Here is an 18003-nt window from a genome sequence, read left to right on the forward strand (position 1 = left end):
CTGGAGGTTCCTAAAGGAATGCTGGGAAACTCTGTATTTTAAAAAACATTTGAGGGAGGGGTGCAGAATAGCCCTTCTCTGCCTGAGGCTGTAGAGACCTGACACCAATCAAAACACTTTTTGTGAAACAACTGATCCACACTGACAGGGTAGAATTGTGTTTGCTAAAAACTGGAAAAATGAGAAAATACCAACGCAAGATGAAGTTATTAAGAAAATTATGGAATGTGCTGAAATGAATAAATTGACATTTGAAATTAGAGAACAAGAAAATAAACAGTATTATAAGATATGGGATTTATTTTATCAATGGCTAGAAAATAAAACATGGAAATGAAATATGATATATGAAATGAATGTTATAAATACAATATTTGAAAATAATTTTTATGAAGCGATAAAGCCATAGTTAAATAAATGATAAACGGGGATGTTGATCTGTTTGACAATATGAGAAATTAGATAATTAGTAAATTCTGAATATGGGGATGAAGCACAAAAGATTTGTAACTGACCGACACACTGATTATTTATTTATTTATTTATTTATTTATTTATTTATTTATTTATTTATTTATTTATTTATTTTTTATTTATTTATTGGTTCCATTTATATGCCACCCTTCTCCAGAGACGCAGAGCAGCTTACAATGCGTTAAGCAATAGCCTTCATACTTTTGTATATACCTGCTTAGTAGGGCTTTCGGCCCCCACAAGCGGTGTTCTTTTTTATACAAAGTCAGCTTATTGCCCCCACAATCTGGGTCCTCATTTTACTTATCTCGAAAGGATGGAAGGCTGAGTCAACCTTGAGCCTGGTGAGATTTGAACTTGCAGTAATTGCAGGCAGCTGGTGCTACTTAATAGCACTTTAGTCTGCTGCGCCACCAAGGCAATTGTAATGGATGATGGATTTGTTTTATGTTTTGTTTATTAAAAAAAAAATTCAAAAAAACAGCAACACTGACAGGGTAAGCCACTAGTATATGAAAATAAGAGCAAACTCCACTCCCTTCTAATACTGATGATGTTACCTAGTTTGGTAATGAAACGTCTGCAAGAAAACCATCAAGCTCAGAGAGCACCAAGAAATCCACAGTTCAATCCTGAGCTATAAATATTCTCTTCTATCGATAAACACTTTTTGGTTAGGAATCTTGAATTGGAGTAAAAGAGTTCATGTCGGGTGCAAGAAGTTAGAAACCAGAAGCCACGATAGAGTTCAAAAGTACTACAAGTTTATTTCATGCTACCTATACCAAAGAATCTGAAATAGTAACATCCGAGGCGAATTGGCGACAGATAGTCGCCAATTCTCCTCGAATGTTACTATTTCAGATTCTTTGGTATAGGTAGCATGAAATAAACTTGTAGTACTTTTGAATTATCAACAGACTTTAAGGAGAGCTGGACTTAGGTCTCTTAAAGGGGCACGGAGACTCCAAACTGATGACGTGATTGACACCACCACCTGCTCATCTCATACCCCATCCATGATGTTAAGCAATCAAAATACACTTTATCAGAGTTTCAAACCCAGAAGCACACCCAGATAACTGATTCAGCTGGATTCATTAACTTCTTTATATACATAACAACAGATGAAGTATTTACAAGACCAATAGTTGATTCCTTCAATGTGGTAGAAGTTGCAGGCAGAACACAAGGCAGGAGGGAACAGTTAGTTTCATTTCAGCAGAGCAGACAAGCTCACACACTGGTTTCAGTTTCGATTCTCAGCACAGACTTGGAAGCTGCAGACTAAGACACGCTCTGGCTCCAGTCTGTCTCAGCTCCCAATTGGCTGACTTAGTTGCTATGCCTATTCACTGGCTGACTTTGTTACTATGTCTCTGCCAGTTCATGAATAATCTGATACACTTCTTCATAAAAACATTCCTGAGACCTGGCAGCAGCTGTTGCTTCACCTTGAGTTTGATGAAGCAACAGGTAAACTGGTTCATCAGAATTAGACAACGTATTAAGCATTCTCCCAATTTAAATTTTGCATTTCAAACATCGCCTTTTTCATCAGAAGAGAAATGTCAGCCGTCGTTTTGATTCAGTTCCTGAATACTCTCTGACGATGATCCCTGCTGGGTTCCAATTTAGAAAGAGGAGGCAGGCTTTTGAAAAAGATTTTTTTAAAGTTTTCTAGCAGCACTCAAGTCCCTTCTGTAATTTCTGAAATGTCAAACATGAATATTCTGAAAGAAAGTGATTAGCAATATCTCTTTTTCACGACCACCGCTAATGCAAAACAAAACTTCCTACTTATATCCATCTTCTTCCCAATTTCAATTTTGACAACACAGATCACGGAGAAGAAACTCTACAGTGCCAGAAATGTCAAGTTTCTTTTTTTAAAAAATGTGATTAAATGTGACTTGAATTAAGCATTTGGGGGGGGGGGGTGGCGGGGGGAGAAAATAAGATAGATGAAAGAAAAAGGAGAAAAAAATTCAGAAAGATAAAACACGAAGTGAACAGGGAATTTACAAGCAGCAAAGAGGGTTTACCGGGTTTACAATAATGAAATACAATTTTAAAGACTACAAATCATTGCCAAAACCCAAGTAATATATTAATATCAACTGCAGTACAGATAGTCCTTGTTTAATGACTTCAATAGAGGCCAGCCAATCTGTTGCTCACCAACATGGGTGTTAAGTGAGACATCAGATGACTCATAACTATGAGCCTCGGTGGCGCAGTGGTGAGTGCAGTACTGCAGGCCACTTCTGCTGACTACTGGCTGCCTGCAATTTGGGAGTTCAAATCCCACCAGGCTCAAGGTTGACTCAGCCTTCCATCCTTCCGAGGTGGGTAAAATGAGAATCCAAATTGTTGGGGGCAATAGGCTGACTCTGTAAAACCGCTTAGAGAGGGCTGTAAAGCACTATAAAGCGGTATATAAGTCTAAGTGCTATTGCTATAACTTGTGATTTGTGATGCCTTCCTCGCATCCTGGACATAAACTGTTTCAACTCCTACCCTCAAAACGACGCTATAGAGCACTGCACACCAGAACAACTAGACACAAGAACAATTTTTTTCCCGAATGCCATCACGCTACTAAACAAATAATTCCCTCAATACTGTCAAACTAGTTACTAAGTCTGCATTACTATTAATCTTCTCATCGTTCCTATCACCCATCTCCTCACATTTATGACTGTATAACTGTAACCTTGTTGCTGGTATCCTTACGATTTATATTGACTGTTTCCTAATATGATTTGATTGCTTATTTGTACTCTATGACTATCATTAAGTGTTGTACTTTATGATTCTTGACGAATGTATCTTTTCTTTTATGTACACTGAGAGCATATGCACCAAGACAAATTCCTTGTGTGTCCAATCACACTTGGCCAATAAAGAATTCTATTTTATTCTATATTCTATTCTTCCAATTGGTTGATTGATGTTTTGATGGCCGGCGATTGGCTATTTCTTTGTGTTGCCAAGTTCTTGGCTCCTAAAATAAGCTGGTGGTAAATCAGTACTCCTGTTAACTCCATTTCCCAGGCTTCGATCACTTCCTTGGTTATCTTACCTGTTGATTTATGATCAGCTTATCAAATACTTAGGAACTGAGGATTTGGCAGGAAAAGGAAACAACAGCCAACGACTTAGTGGCCACCCATCAATACCCCAATCAAAGCTAGGGGGCCACACAGAACCAGGCACCACATAAATACTACCTATGGAATAGCTCAGTGGTGGCGAACTTTTTTGGCACCGAGTGCCCAAAGTGGAATGCGCATGCCGGAGCACCGGAAACCCGAAGACCATGCGCGCCAGCCAGATGATCTTTGGGTTTTTGGCATGCGCATGCGTGCCGGCCAGCTGGTCTTTGCACGCACCCAAACTCAGGAAACCCGAAGACCAGGTGGCCAGCGCATGCGTGCCTGTTTTTTGACTGGTGCTGCCCGTTTTTCAGGCCGTTTTTCAGCTGTTTTCAGGCTGTTTTTCGGAACCTTTTTGGCCTGGAAAACGGCCCAGAACACGGCCTGTTTTTGGGCCCTTTTTTTGGGCCATTTTCTGGTGCTCCGGCATCCGCAAAGACCAGCTGGCCGGTTAGCATGAGCGCGCCAGAAACCAGAAAAGCAGCTGGTGACGGCTCGTGTGCCCACAGAGAGGGCTCTGTGTGCCATCTCTGGCACGCATGCCATAGGTTCGCTATCACAGAAATAGCTCAAATTATACATTCCAATACAGAGAAGTTCCCCGAGGATGAGCTTCAACACGAGTCTGAAAGCTTGGAAGACTAAAACTCTGGTCCTGGTGACGGACCAGATTGGATCCTGCAACATTATCTTGGGATATGTATATCATGTGATTTTTATTGCTGGCTTCTCTATTGACTGCTTGTTGGAAGCTGGCTGTTGTGGTCCGCCGGCAGCCTGTGGAGCTGGCAGCGGAGTCGGACAGTGAGGAGGCTGAAGAAGAATATGGGCCAGTCCTGGAGGCTGGTGAAGGCCTGGATAAGGGCTCTGCGTCGGAGGCAGAGATGGGGCCAGGGCCATCTGGGAGTGATGTGTGGACTCCGGAGGCTCCAGAGACTGATAGCAGAGAGGCAGAGGAACAGGAGGAGCCTGTTCCTAGTGCACGTATGAGAAGAGCTGCCAGAAGGCAAGAGCAGCTAAAGCAAAAAGGACGACTCGGGAGAAAGGCCAGGAGATGATTGGCCCCTCCCATAAGGCTTAAAAGACCAGCAATGGCTTTTGGGCTCTTTGTCGGAAAACAATGTTGATAGATTTGTTTCTTGTCTTGCTGCATTTATTCTTGTCGGGGTCTTCTGCTGCTGAACTTTTGCCAAGAAAAGCCTTTGGCAGGTTGCCTAATTAAACCAAGGTTGGTGGTAAGGCTGAAGAATTGTGTTATGAAGAATTTGTTTTGAATTAGTTTGGACTACGCTGAGAATAAGTTAATTCTCAGCCGTTCTAATAAAAACCGTTTGTTTCGAACTGATTGCATCTGATAATACCTACTTGGGCCTGGGTCACAGCACTGGCTGTGAAGTGCGCGAATGGCAATCATGGGATCGCAGGATGCGAGGATCAGTCATAAAGTAACGTTTTCAGCACCATTGTAGCAGCACCAAGTCAAAAGGTAAAAGAAAAAAAAAAGAATGCTTTGGGACTGTAAGCTTCTCCTTTCTCTGAAGACGCCTAAGGAGCTTAAAGAATACTAAAAAGTTGCTAATTGAGAAGAACGATGAAAAAAGGTCACAGAAGGTGATCACGTGACCCTGGGACACAGCAACGGTCGTAAGTATGAACCGGTTGCCAAACATCTGAATTTTGATCACATGGCCTTGGGGATGCTATGAAGGTCGTAACGATGAAAAATGGTCATAAGTTTTTCAGTGCTGTTATAACTTTGAACAGTCACTAAAGGAACTGTAGAGGTTTTGTTTTATGCTACGATGGATGGGCGGGGGGACAGGAAGGGACGAGACCAGAGATGGGCTACTGTTGGTTCAGGCCGGTTCAGGTAAACTGGTAGTTCCGACCAGCAGCTGGTCCCACCCACCTGCCCTGGCGCTATCCTATCCTATATGATTGCCGTGTTTTTGAAGCCGCGCGCACGCTCACATTTTCGGTGCTTGGCAAACCGATTGTTACATTATGTGACACCCACCTCTGGATGGGACCATAACTCCCTTCAAAGATTTTGCCTCTGCCTGGAACTTTGCCCATCTCCCCATCCGAGCCTTCTTCCTGGCGCCTGGAACATCCCTTTCTGAAGTTTCATTCTGACCTGCATTACGTACACTATGGATGACAGTATCCCACCTGTGCCATCTGTCCCCTGAGAATAAAATGCATGAACATTTGTTTGTTCATGCATTTTATTGTCTTTGTTCTTTCTTAGTGACAACACAACCTTTAATCTAAATTGCAAACCATGGCCACAAAATGTCTTCTTCTGCTATCGCGAGACATATACTACCCTGTTTCCCCAAAAATAAGACATTCCTTGATAATAAGCCCAATCAGGCTTTTGAGCGCATGTGCTAAAATAAACCCTCCCCCCAAAATAAGCCCTCCCCCGAAAATATTTAAACGCATGTGCAGCCGGTCCCCGCCATTTCCTCTGGTTAGGGTCAGGGAGACACAGCTGGAATTCAGGTAAGATGGCAAGAGGATCCCCATCTTGCTCCACGCGCCCCAAAATAATAAGACCTCCCCGAAAATAAGGCCAAGCGCTTATTTCGGGGTTAAAAAAAATATAAGACAGGGTTTTATTTTCAGGGAAGCACGCTAGCTACGGGTCACCAAGTCGATTCAAACACTGCATTCAAAGTTTTGCTGCGCCACAGGAACTCTGATGTTATACATTTCGCCGAAGCAGTTGTCATCAATAGATTGAAACCTCCTTTGGGTGTGCAGAAACAACTGTACGTCAATCTACAACTTCCGTGGGTGTAAGGTTTGTCATGGGGTGGTCTCCGCATACGTTGTATGTTTAAATAACGCTCTCGCTAGACTCTATGTTCTATGTCGCTTTTAACCGTGTTATTATAAGTTTGGTATTGACTAGTCAGTACGAAATGCTTGCATCTACTGCTGTTTGTTTTTTAACTGCATGGTTTAAATCAGGGGTATTGAACTTAAGGCCCGCAGGGTGCTTAGATCTGGCCCGCAGGGCCGCCCTGGTAACAGCAAAAGACCGGCCCGCTGTGCCTCTGCCAGGGAAAATGGAGCTCAGGAGGGCTGCAGGTAACCCTCCCGAGCTCAGTTTTCACTGACAGAGGGTTGCAGGAGTCCATCGCAGCCGAAAACAGAGTTCGGGAGTCCATTTTCACTGACAGAACATTTGGGCCACCACAGGAACCCCTCACATGAGTGATGTTGAGCTGGCCACCCCAGCCCCCTAAGGTCAAACACAACCCTGATGCAGCCCTCAATGAAATCAAGTTTGACACTCCTGGTTTAACCGTTTAGTCTGTTTATTGGTTACGTTTTGTTTTCCTGCCTTTCGATAAAAACTATACAGAAGCAGTAGAGGTAATAATTTGAGCTGTTCAAAATCCGTGCGTGATTTAAAAAAAAAAAATTAAAATCAGGATATACCGTTTTTTACAGCGTGCTCCAAGAAGTATTATCTCTTTCAGACAGGAGACAATTACGTTTTTGAAAGGAACAAAAGCCTAAAACGTTATGCTCCGTTTTAAGTACTGCTCAACTAAGGTACACTTTACGCTAAAAAGAAATCTAGGAACTGAAGAAGGTCCTAAATTACCTTCTTACTTTAATGACAAATCACGGCTTCTCTCAGTATTAATGAACAATGTGAAAGGAATGCAATTTAGACAATTCGTTCAACCTAAAAACACCGAGAGCTAATATCCCTGCGAAGGGAGAAGGCGTCTGCTGCTTCAGGTATATACACAGGATTAGATGCTTCTTTTAATAGACTTATTCTGCCCGGATGCAATTAGGTACAGAAAAGCCGATTATCTATGCACAGAAAAGCACCGTTGCTCTTGCTGGTTTCCCACTGCAATATCCACTTCCCAAATTCAAAGGAATGCAAAGGCAGCCCTTCACTTACTGAAATCAATGAGGAACCTCCCAAATCCTTGCCTTTGGTATTGGGGCATGATCATGATGCAGGAGACGTTGTACTTCTGCTGGCAGAGCTTTTCCTGGAAAAGAGGAAACAGGGGAGACGGCTGAAAATATCGTGAAGGGGCTGCTTTTGCCCCCACCCCCACCCCGCGTTCAACTTCAAACATTATCCCAGAAAGCAACAGGTGAAAACTGAGATTACGCTATGCCTCAGAAAGCAGAACAAGGCAAAGGAGACCAAAACTCGAAAGATTCCGTGTTTTATGAATGAAGAACTGGGAGGGGGACGAATCCAAAAGGAATGTGCGATCAAATTAAAAAAAAAAGTGTGTGGGGGGGAGAAGATGGATATTTATCCTTCCCCATTTTCCCCCCATAGGAATTATGCAAAAGAGGTAACCCCCCCCCCCAAGCATTCATTCATATAGGATGGATCAAAAGCCACGCATATCAAAACGACTGCTTTCCGTTTTTATTTCATCCGCCAACATTGCCTGGCACAACTGTTTATCTACAATAAAGTTATACTCTGGAATCTTAAGCATACCAGTTCTGTTTGGAACATCACCCAAGGTCAGACAAAATAAAAATTCCTCCAAAAATGTCTCCTACAGAGACTGTAGGAAGCTAACCTCAAAGTAAGATCCTGGGACACTTTCTATGATTGGTCAGGGGTTCACATGTGTTGAGAAAGATCTTTTAGAGAGGTCTGTCTACAGGAGGGAACCTTCCATGGTGCTAAGACGCTTATCAGGGTTCCAAGTAACCCCCTCCAACGAAAGAAAACTCCAAGGCTTGAGTTTCCTCAAAGTTCTATTTTATTAGAGATGTCATATTGGTACATCTAGGAAAACCCGAATCTGAAAGCTTCCAGGTTTTCCCCACTCAAAGGAAAGTCCAAGTCCCTGCCCAACACCCACAAGTCCATCACATGGTCCAATCCAAGCACTGTCCCAACTGGAGATGACTCCCAGTTCCAACCATTCAGGTGCAGGGCAAGATGTCCTTGACTCTCTGAGAAAGGAATGTTATTATGACTACATATCACCCTGGTTCCATACATTCTCCCCTCCCAGTTTCCCACAGTAGTAAATGTGGCAGGCCTGAAGGCCCAATGCAAAAGATGGCTTCCAAGCCTGACAACACCACTGTCCTTACCATGTGATTGAAGTCAGGATGAAGAAAGGTTGGTTCAAGGGAATATCTTACTAGTAAACCAAAATCATGAAGCTTGCCACCTGGAGTCTTCTAGAACCAGAAAGGGGAGGGGAGTGTTTGTGTCACTGTGGCGGGTGGGAAGTTTACCTCCCCCCACACACATAGGAGATCAGTGAGTGTGGGATAGGAGGAAAACCAGGAAAGCAAAATGGAGCTTATGAGATGACCGGCTACATCCATGGTCCTTCGGAAATAGGAGTGGACAACCTCTCCGGCTGCAGATGGGTCCCAGCACCCTATTTGCGGCTCCTGAGATGCCATCCATGAAATTCAGTGGCAAAACCTCTGAATGTTGGGAATTATGCCTCTCAGAGTAAACTACAAAAAGAAAGAGGGGGTGGGTGGGACTCCAAAGCCTTCATTCCCTCTCTCCATCCACCCACAGGATGACAGCAGAGCCATCTTCATCACTCCCTCCTTTGATAATCTACAACCTACCAACCAGCCACTCAGGAAAAAAAAAAAAAAGAATGGTAGTCCTCATCCAGGAAAGCTGTCCATCATGCCCAATTTAGTATAATTTACTATCTTTTCTTACGCAAAAGGAATCAATAGAACAAACTCACAACTGTGCCCGATATAAATTTGTACTTAGGCAGGCCTGGTCCTCTTCTGGCACAGTATTTATTGGTTCACTTTTCAATGGCTATCTATTCCCATCTGCAATTTTATGAATTCAGTGTCTAAAGGAAATCTGCAAGCCACTTAGCATAATTACTTTCAGAGATCTACGTAGCTTCTGATCCTCTTAAGAACTTTGTTCACATCGTTCGCTGAATGAATTGGCTCACGATTCCTTCTTCTGCCAAGAGGACAGAGCCTAACAAAATGTATTTTTTGGCGTTGTCCTGAATGAGGCCCTTAGTGAAATCTGACTCATGTAGCGTTTCACATTTAAGCAACATTCCTGACACTTACATGTTTTCCTGCAATATTTTTTATACCTGCAATATTTGGAGCAAGTGTTCCAAAACACCAATGTTTTTATGTTCAAAATAAAAAAAAAAAGTGAACAAAGAAACAAAAATAATGAGAAAATCTAAACAGTGTCAACAAGGTTTTCTAATTGGCCCATTGATCAAAATAACCAAGATGGCAGGCAGAAAAGCCATCTTGATTTTTTTTTACACACACACACATATCAGCATTTGCCTAGTGTGCATAACTGATAGCTCATATGTCTGCTCTTCCTCATCAATGGGAAACAGCCCATTATTTCTACAAAGTGAGGAATTTTGAGTGAGTGAGTTAACTTGAGGTAAATGGCTGGCTGGTGCTCATTACAGGGCATGTTGTTGTTTTAATTGAACAATGACAGCAGTAAGACAGAAAGTGGCTCTTGGGGAAATAGACCAATATTGCTCTAAAGCAGGGGTCTCCAACCTTGGCAACTTTACGACTTGTGGACTTCAACTCCCAGAATTCCTCAGCCAGCATGCGCTGGCTGAGGAATTCTGGGAATTGAAGTCCACAAGTCGTAAAGTTGCCAAGGTTGGAGACCCCTGCTCTAGAGGAAAGCATGAAAGCTATTGGCTCCTACTTACAAACAAACAAATCTTGGTGAATACTTGAATGAAGGAAATCCCAGGGCTGCAGAGTAGAATTGGAAATCGTAAAACTACCCACACAAGACCAAGCAGAACCCTTCTGCATTGTCAACAAGAAAAGCCCACCCGGAATGGCTACTTGGAGTATAGCTGAGTTCAATTCAGAGGGAACTTTAATCTTTATATTATACTTGAGATCATTTTTTATTTCTACCCTCACCCCCCCCCCCCAATATCTTATCCATAAATGGACTTTCGCTTCTTTATTGTTAGATATCTTTAACTCTAGAGATAGATAGAGAGAGAGAGAGAGAGAGAGGATAGATATAGATAGATGATGGATGGATGGATGGATAGATGAGTGGAAGAATAGGAAGAGATAGAAAGAAAGGGAGGATAGATGGATGATAGATGGATGGATGGATGGATGGATGGGAGAGAGAGAGAGAGAGAGAGAGAGAGAGAGAGAGAGAGAGAGAGAGAGAGAGAGAGAGAGAGAGAGTCAGTCATCAACTTACGACCATAATTGAGCCCAATATTTCTGTTGTTGAAGTCCACAAGTCTTGTTAAGTGAATTTTGCCCCATTTTACGATCTTTCAAGCCACAGTTATTAAGTGAACCACTGCAGTTATTAAGTTAGTAATGGGAATGCTGCAATGGTCGTAAGTGTGAAAAATGGTCATAACTCACATTTTCCAGTGCCGTTCTAATTGTGAAGTCACTAAATGAACTGTTGTAAATCGATGATTCCTTGTGTATGTAGATCTATATCAGGGGTCCCCAAACTTGGCAGCTTTAAGACTCATGGACTTCAACTCCCAGAATTCTCCAGCCAGCAGAGCTGGGTGGGAGTTGAAGTCCACAAGTCTTACAGCTGCCAAGTTTGAAGACCACTGATATATAAAATGCAAATAAAATACTCAGGATCAGTAAAACAAAATGGTCATCAGACTCTCAAATTTTAAAAGGAATGAAAAGAGTAAGGAAATAAATTAATTAATGTAAATGATGGAACAAAAGTGCCCAGAAGATCTATCTGGTGTACTCCGAAGCAGACAAAATGCAAATCAGAAACCCCTTGAATAAACTGTTGTGAATAGGTAACAAGCAAACTATATTTCATTAAGATTTGCTCAGGGGTTTTTTTTTTTAATCAGACGTTAAGAATCTATTTATTCTAGTGAACAGATGGTCCTTCTGTCAGACTTCTAACAATTGGGAGAAGAAGCTGGAACCAGCCAAGCAAAAGAAGAGGGGATGAATTTGGAATGCAGAACATCCAGCATTTCTCCATATGTGGACCTTCAACTCCCAGAATTCCCCAGCCAGCATGCTGGCTGAGGAATTCTGGGAGCTGAAGTCCACACACCTTTACAGTTGTTGGAGTTGAGAAATGCAGAAAAAGCAAAGACATTCAGTAACTTCTGGTCTGTGCCTTTTTTTGCTTCATGCTGTTTCATTCATGTGTGAGGAATAATGTATGAATGTATTTTTACAATGACTATGATAACGATCCATCAATACAGTATGTACACTGAGCGCTTATGCACAGGAGACAAATTCCTTGTGTGTCTAATCACCCTTGGCCAGTAAATAATTCTAATTCTAATTCTAATTCTAATTCTAATGCAGGGCTGCAGAACTCAGTCCCAAAAGCAATGGCACGGGGAAACTCCAAAGGGATTCTAATGCGTTTGGGTGATCCTACTCAGGACTCAGAAAGTTGTGCAAAATTGGGCAGGTGATGGGTTTTGGAAGAAAGAGAAGTGGCCCACACGCCATTTTTGTTTCTGAGATGATGATGTTCGTCCATCGTGTTCAAAGAGGATCTTGACATCTAGCAGGTTGTGGGCTGTCCACAGTGTGTCCACAGGTGGCTGGTAAGGCCTTTACGGGCACGGACTGTTCTGCCACATGTCGGGCAGACGTGTGTGGGCACGTGTGTGGGCACCACTGCTGCAGCATTTGCAGTTGGGCTTTCAGAGTGGCTGGTGCATCATCTCAGAGATGAACCACTCAATGGAAGACAGGAAAAGAACACCTTACTAAACCTCCTATGTTGAAACGAAACGCATGTTTTGGAATTGCAGCTGCTCGTCACCTCATGTAGGCCAGCCCAGAGGACATTATAGCCATGGGTAGGCTAAATTCCCAATCCCATATTTTGAGGGAGGAGTTCATTTTTGGCCTAGTGCAGGGGTCTCCAAAATTGGCAATTTACAGACTTTAACTCCCAGCGTGTCTGGCTGAGGAATTCTGGGAATTGAAATCCACAAATCATGAAGTTGCCAAGGTTGGAGCTTCTTGGCTCCAGCTCTTCCGCTATCTTGCTTATCGGTATCGTCCCCCCAATTCTGGACAGCAATAACAATAGCCCTTAGACTTATATACCGCTTTACAGTGCTTTACAGCTCCTCTAAGCAGTTTAGAGTCAGCATGTTGCCCCCAACTATCTGGGTCCTCATTTTACCCACCTCAGAAGGATGGAAGGCTGAGTCAACTTTGAGCCGGGTGAGATTCGAACTGCGAAATTGCAGGCAGCTGGCAGGCAGCAGAAGTAGCCTGCAATACTGCATTCTAAGCACTGTGCCACCGCGGGCTCTTAATCTTAGTAAATCAAATGGATACACTCCTAAATCAAGCACTGGGCTGCAGTTTTCTAATACTTCTTTTTCAAGCAAATCTTGAGAGTCTATCTGGAGGCCCAGAGGCATTTATGTAAATAAAAATGGTTAGAGAAGTATGCCAGCTTCTAGTTTTCAATTGAAATACTATTAAAAAAAAAAGAAGAAGAAGAAGAATGCCAGGCGATGCTTTGAATACTAAGAACAACATCTGAAGGCACACGGGTGCCACAGGCACTTTTACCTACCCATAGTGCCATTTTTTTCCCCATTCCAATGTAATTTTTTTCAGTGCATATTGGAACACTGTCACAGCTTCCTCCTGCGATGGACATCTTTCATGAGAAATTGCGGCAGGGGGTTTTCACACATAACTCAGGAAAAAGGAGCCTTCTGCGTAATTTAAAAACCCACTCTTTAATTTGCGCCCTTATCATTTATTATCAGTTCATTATTAATTTGCACCATTATTACTATGAGTATTTCCGTTTGTCTTTATTAACAAATACAGTACGATAGAACTCAAGAATTTTCACTGAAAAAGGAAAAACTGATGTGCACATATTGAAACGTAATCAAAGGGAGTGATCTGTGTCAGCTATCCCACACTTCATGTGGAAAGCAAACATAAAAACATTGGGAGAGAATGCCATCACTGCCAGGTTATATTCCCATTTCAAAAAGAAGAATTTTAAGAAACGGACCAAGTTAAGACCAGATACGAAGCTAAATTGAGTCGAGTTCCACAAAGCCAGAAAAATGGCACCTGCGGCCAGGGTCTTAATAGGTTCGTCCTACAATGAGGAACAATTACGTACAATGTCATTCATCTGTGCTTACTTACAACTTACCCTTCATATAAGCCACATTTTTCCCTCTCCTTTTAGGGGCAAATCCAGATGGAAGGTTGGAGTGCCTGGGACGAGCAGAGAAGCCTAAGATGCCCTGAATCCTATGGAGCTGTTGCTTAAATCAGTAGCCAACAAGATGGGTTAAACTGCCGAGACTCGTCCAGTGCAGAAGAGTTGAGACTCGTACTGCAGCTTTTGACGGGGCTACAATACGTAGCCCGACCTCTTAGCACCACCGTGAAGGTGTCCACAATGTCTCTGAATAGAGCTGGAAGGTCCAGCACCCTGCTCAAGCAGGAGATCCTATACCATTTCAGACAGGTGACTGTCCAGTCTTCAAAAACAAAACAAAAAAAATGAAATGAAAAAAGTCCAAGCAAGGTTTGAAATCATTCATTTCTTTGGAATATTTTCTTTCGGAATATTTTAATATTTTCTTTGGAAAATATTAAGAGGCACCAAGCTGCAGTGCATTTTAGATTGTGGGGATCAACACTGATTTTCAGCAAGAATGGCTGGTTTTATTACAGGTAGGCCTGGACTTAGGACCAAACTGAGACTGTTGAGCAAGGCAGTTGGTTAAGTGAGTTGCACCCCGTTTTATGATCTGTTTTGCCATGGTTTTTAAGTGAATCATAAAGGTAAGGTTCCCTTTGCACATATGTGCTAATTGTTCCCGACTCTAGGGGAAAGTGCTCATCTCGGTTTCAAAGCCGAAGAGCCAGCGCTGTCCGAAGACGTCTCCGTGGTCATGTGGCCGGCATGACTCAACGTCAAAGGCGCACGGAACGCTGTTACCTTCCCACCAAAGGTGGTCCCTATTTTTCTACTTGCATTTTTTACGTGCTTTCGAACTGCTAGGTTGGCAGAAGCTGGGACAAGTAACGGGAGCTCACCCCGTTACGCAGCACTAGGGATTCGAACCGCTGAACTGCCGACCTTTCGATCGACATGCTCAGCGCCTTAGCCACTGAGCCACCGCGTCCCCTAAGTGAATCATAGCAATTGTTAAATGAACAGGAGTGGCAGTTGGGTAAATCCTGCTTCCCCCATTGACTTTGCTTGCCAGAAGACAACTGAGGAAGGTCTCAAATGGTGGTCACATGACCCTGGGAAACTACGACGTTTACATGCCAGCTATCAGGTGCCCAATTTTTGATCGCATGACCATGGAGATGGTGTGACAGTTGTAAAGTGCGAGGACCAGTTGCAAGTCACTTTTTTCAGTGCTGCTGTAGCTTTTGAGCGGTCACTAAATGAATAGTCGTAAGTCAAGGACTACCTGTATTTATGTTTCTGTACCTTTGTACACCAACAGCTGGTCCTCTCTTGAAGTCCCCTCTTTATATCTGGGACTTGATAGAAAATAGCACATAAAAATTTTATGTTCAACCACCTTGGTCCAAGTGTCTTTTCTGCTATTGAGAAGACACCATTTTGGACAAAGTATCATGCCCTCATCATTTTTGTAACATTCGGCCTGTTTTATTCTCACCGAGCATCTCCTGCTAAGCAACTGCTGATATCTTTCAGCCTCACTGCCGGCGGGAATCTCATATTGTGACGACTTATTCCTTATTTTTAGCACTTCTCGGTTCAGAACTCCTTGAAATTTACATAATTCCAGTCTTTTGCTATTCTGCCAAGTAAACATGTATCTCTTTGTACTATTCTGTAAAACACCCTGGAATGTATTCAGGTAGAGCAAGGGAACGCAAACACTTCATGAAATTTAAAAAGAATAAAAAAGAAATAATCTTTGACAGGGGAGTCCGTATGGGAAGAGACCAAAGAAGTCAAGAAGCGCCAGTACTTGTGCCATCGAAGTCTCATCCTTTTCTACGTACTTCAATCACACCGTCACGGCTGACACCTTGACTTTTTGGGCCCTGCCCCTGTGGTCACTCCTGGCCAATCAGCAAACAGATGAAGACGAGTGCTAGAAGATAACTCCCTCCCTCTGTTTAACCCATCCTGCTAACTACAAATCTAAGCAACAAACAGCTATGGATCAACTCACAGCAGGACTCCTTTAGCAATAGAGTAAGGCTCAGACACTTCGTAAGGCAATGCCGGACCAGGGATAATCTGGGGCAACTTTGCTGGTCCCACACACTGCATCCTCTTCATCTGAGCCTGAAAAGAAAGAAGAACATGGGTGGGAGGCTGGAAAAGGGAGGCGTAAATAGGCAAGACGGTGGCAAAAATATTGTTTTGGATCATGGGTCCATAGCAGTTCTTGGGTTTTGGGGAGCTAGACTTCACAAAACGTAGCCTTAAGTCTGGTCTGAGGTTCTAGGATTGCGAAACCCAGTTACTTTTATTTTTTTTAAAAAATAATTTTATCCCACTTCTTCCAGGTAACTAATGAGGGAAGTACAGATCGAACATACTATATGCAAGTGACAAATTATATGAAATAGGCAACTCAATAAAGTAAGGGAGAGTTAAATGGCTGAAGGCAGCACCTTCTCTGAACAAACATTATTACTGTATTTTTCGGAGTATAAGACGCACCTACCTTTTTTGGTGAGGAAAAGAAGAAAAAGAAATCTTCCTCTGCCTCTGAGCAATTTTGCCTCTTTGCAGCGAACAGCCAACAGCCTGCTTTACTTTCTTTTTTGTTTTCAGCATAGCTTGATTAGCACAAGGAAAAAAAAAATCTACTCCCAGCAATTTACCTCTTTGCAGCAAGCAGCAGAGCCCTGAGCAAAACAGCTGAGAGCAAATCAGCTGAGAGTCGGGACGCCGATCCAATCAACTTGTGCTAATTATGTTGTGCTGAAGCTGAAAGAAGCTGTTTTTTCTTGCTGTTTGCTTGCAAGGAGGTAACTGCTGGGAGGCAGAGGCCAAAGGGTGGGGGCCAGTGGGTGGGCGGAGCTACATTCAGTATATAAGACGCACCTAAATTTTCACCCCCTTTTGGGGGGGGGAAAGGTGTGTCTTATACTCCGAAAAATACGGTATACTGTCAGATTTTGCTTCAAACATGGGCGATTTAAGGGATCTGTATGCCCTGTATTTTTGACCTGAATCCAATGTCTTTCAGAACACTTTTTTAAAAGGATAACGGCATCATTATTTTCAAACAGGAAAAAAAATGTGTTCCTTCCCATTTGAAATGCCATTTCCCAACAAACATTCTGCATAAAAGGCAAGACACTCTGGTAATGGTAAGATCAAACGTTTACCTTCGAGAAGTATCCAACTAAGTGGCACCCTTTCTCATCATTCTTGGTGAGAACATAGAAAAGGAATGGCTCAACATCATAGTATAAGGTTTTGTGGTCAAGAAAGAGCTTTGCTAACAAGCAAAGGTTTTGGCAATAAATCTTGCTGATATTCCCATCAACCTATGGAGGAAAGAATTTTCACATCAGTTATCTTAGCATAGCAGCAGCTCAATGCAACTCTACAAGGAAATATCCGTGCCATTCCTCCGATGAAATGTACACAAGGTAATCCAAATTTAGCTTCTTCTTTTTTTGTTGTTCATTTTCTCTAATTGGACATCAACTCCGAGGGCACATTATTTAAGATATGTTAAGCTTTAATAAGCTTAACAGCCTTAAGTACAACGTAGCATTACTCTCACTTTCTGTACTGTTACATCTGCAAATAAGAATCTAATTTGGCACGTTTTAGAGTGGCTTTCAGATAGAATTCAAGATGATAAGATTACACGATGAAAGGTTTCCACGTTCAATACAATGACAGCTCCATACTCGTTCAGCAAGATTGAATTTGTTTTGGGGTTTGGTTATTTTATTTATTTATTTTTGGGGCCTTCAAGTCAGTTTTGATTCTTAGCGACTGTCTGGACATATCCCTGCAGTTTCCTTGGCAAGATTTTGGAAGTGATTTGTCATTGCCTGATTCCTAGGGCTGAGAGAGAGTGACTGGCCCAGGGTGAACTTGCTGGGAACGCATGGTCTTCCAGTTTCTAGCCTGATGCCTTAATTACTATACTAAATTGGGTCTCTGATTGAAATTTACTTGATCCTAAATACAGTCTTATATCTCTTTTAAGAATTAGGAAATTCTTCTGTCATTTTTGTATGAATTTTTGCCCTCTCGTATATTAATAGCTTATATTTTGGCCACTGACCAGTAAAGATTTACATATATTCCAGGTAAGAATACAAAAAATGTTTCTATAAAATATATCAAAGTATTATT

At 42.4% G+C, this 18003-nt stretch overlaps 1 protein-coding gene across 1 annotated transcript in view; it reads right to left on the bottom strand.

The window, feature by feature from the left end:
* Positions 1-18003, bottom strand: part of KAT6B (lysine acetyltransferase 6B) — an 87907-nt gene that overhangs the window by 23911 nt on the left and 45993 nt on the right. The window contains exons 10-11 of the mRNA XM_070945438.1: positions 17016-17177; positions 7567-7660 (exon numbers count right to left, since the gene is read on the bottom strand). Coding sequence (XP_070801539.1) covers positions 7567-7660; positions 17016-17177 — 256 coding nt within the window. The remainder of the gene's footprint in view (positions 1-7566; positions 7661-17015; positions 17178-18003) is intronic.

Source organism: Pituophis catenifer, unplaced genomic scaffold (assembly GCF_029215685.1).
Source record: "Pituophis catenifer annectens isolate HBS135680 unplaced genomic scaffold, rPitCat1.0.hap2 SCAF_6, whole genome shotgun sequence".
NCBI classification, from domain to species: Eukaryota; Metazoa; Chordata; class Lepidosauria; order Squamata; family Colubridae; genus Pituophis; species Pituophis catenifer.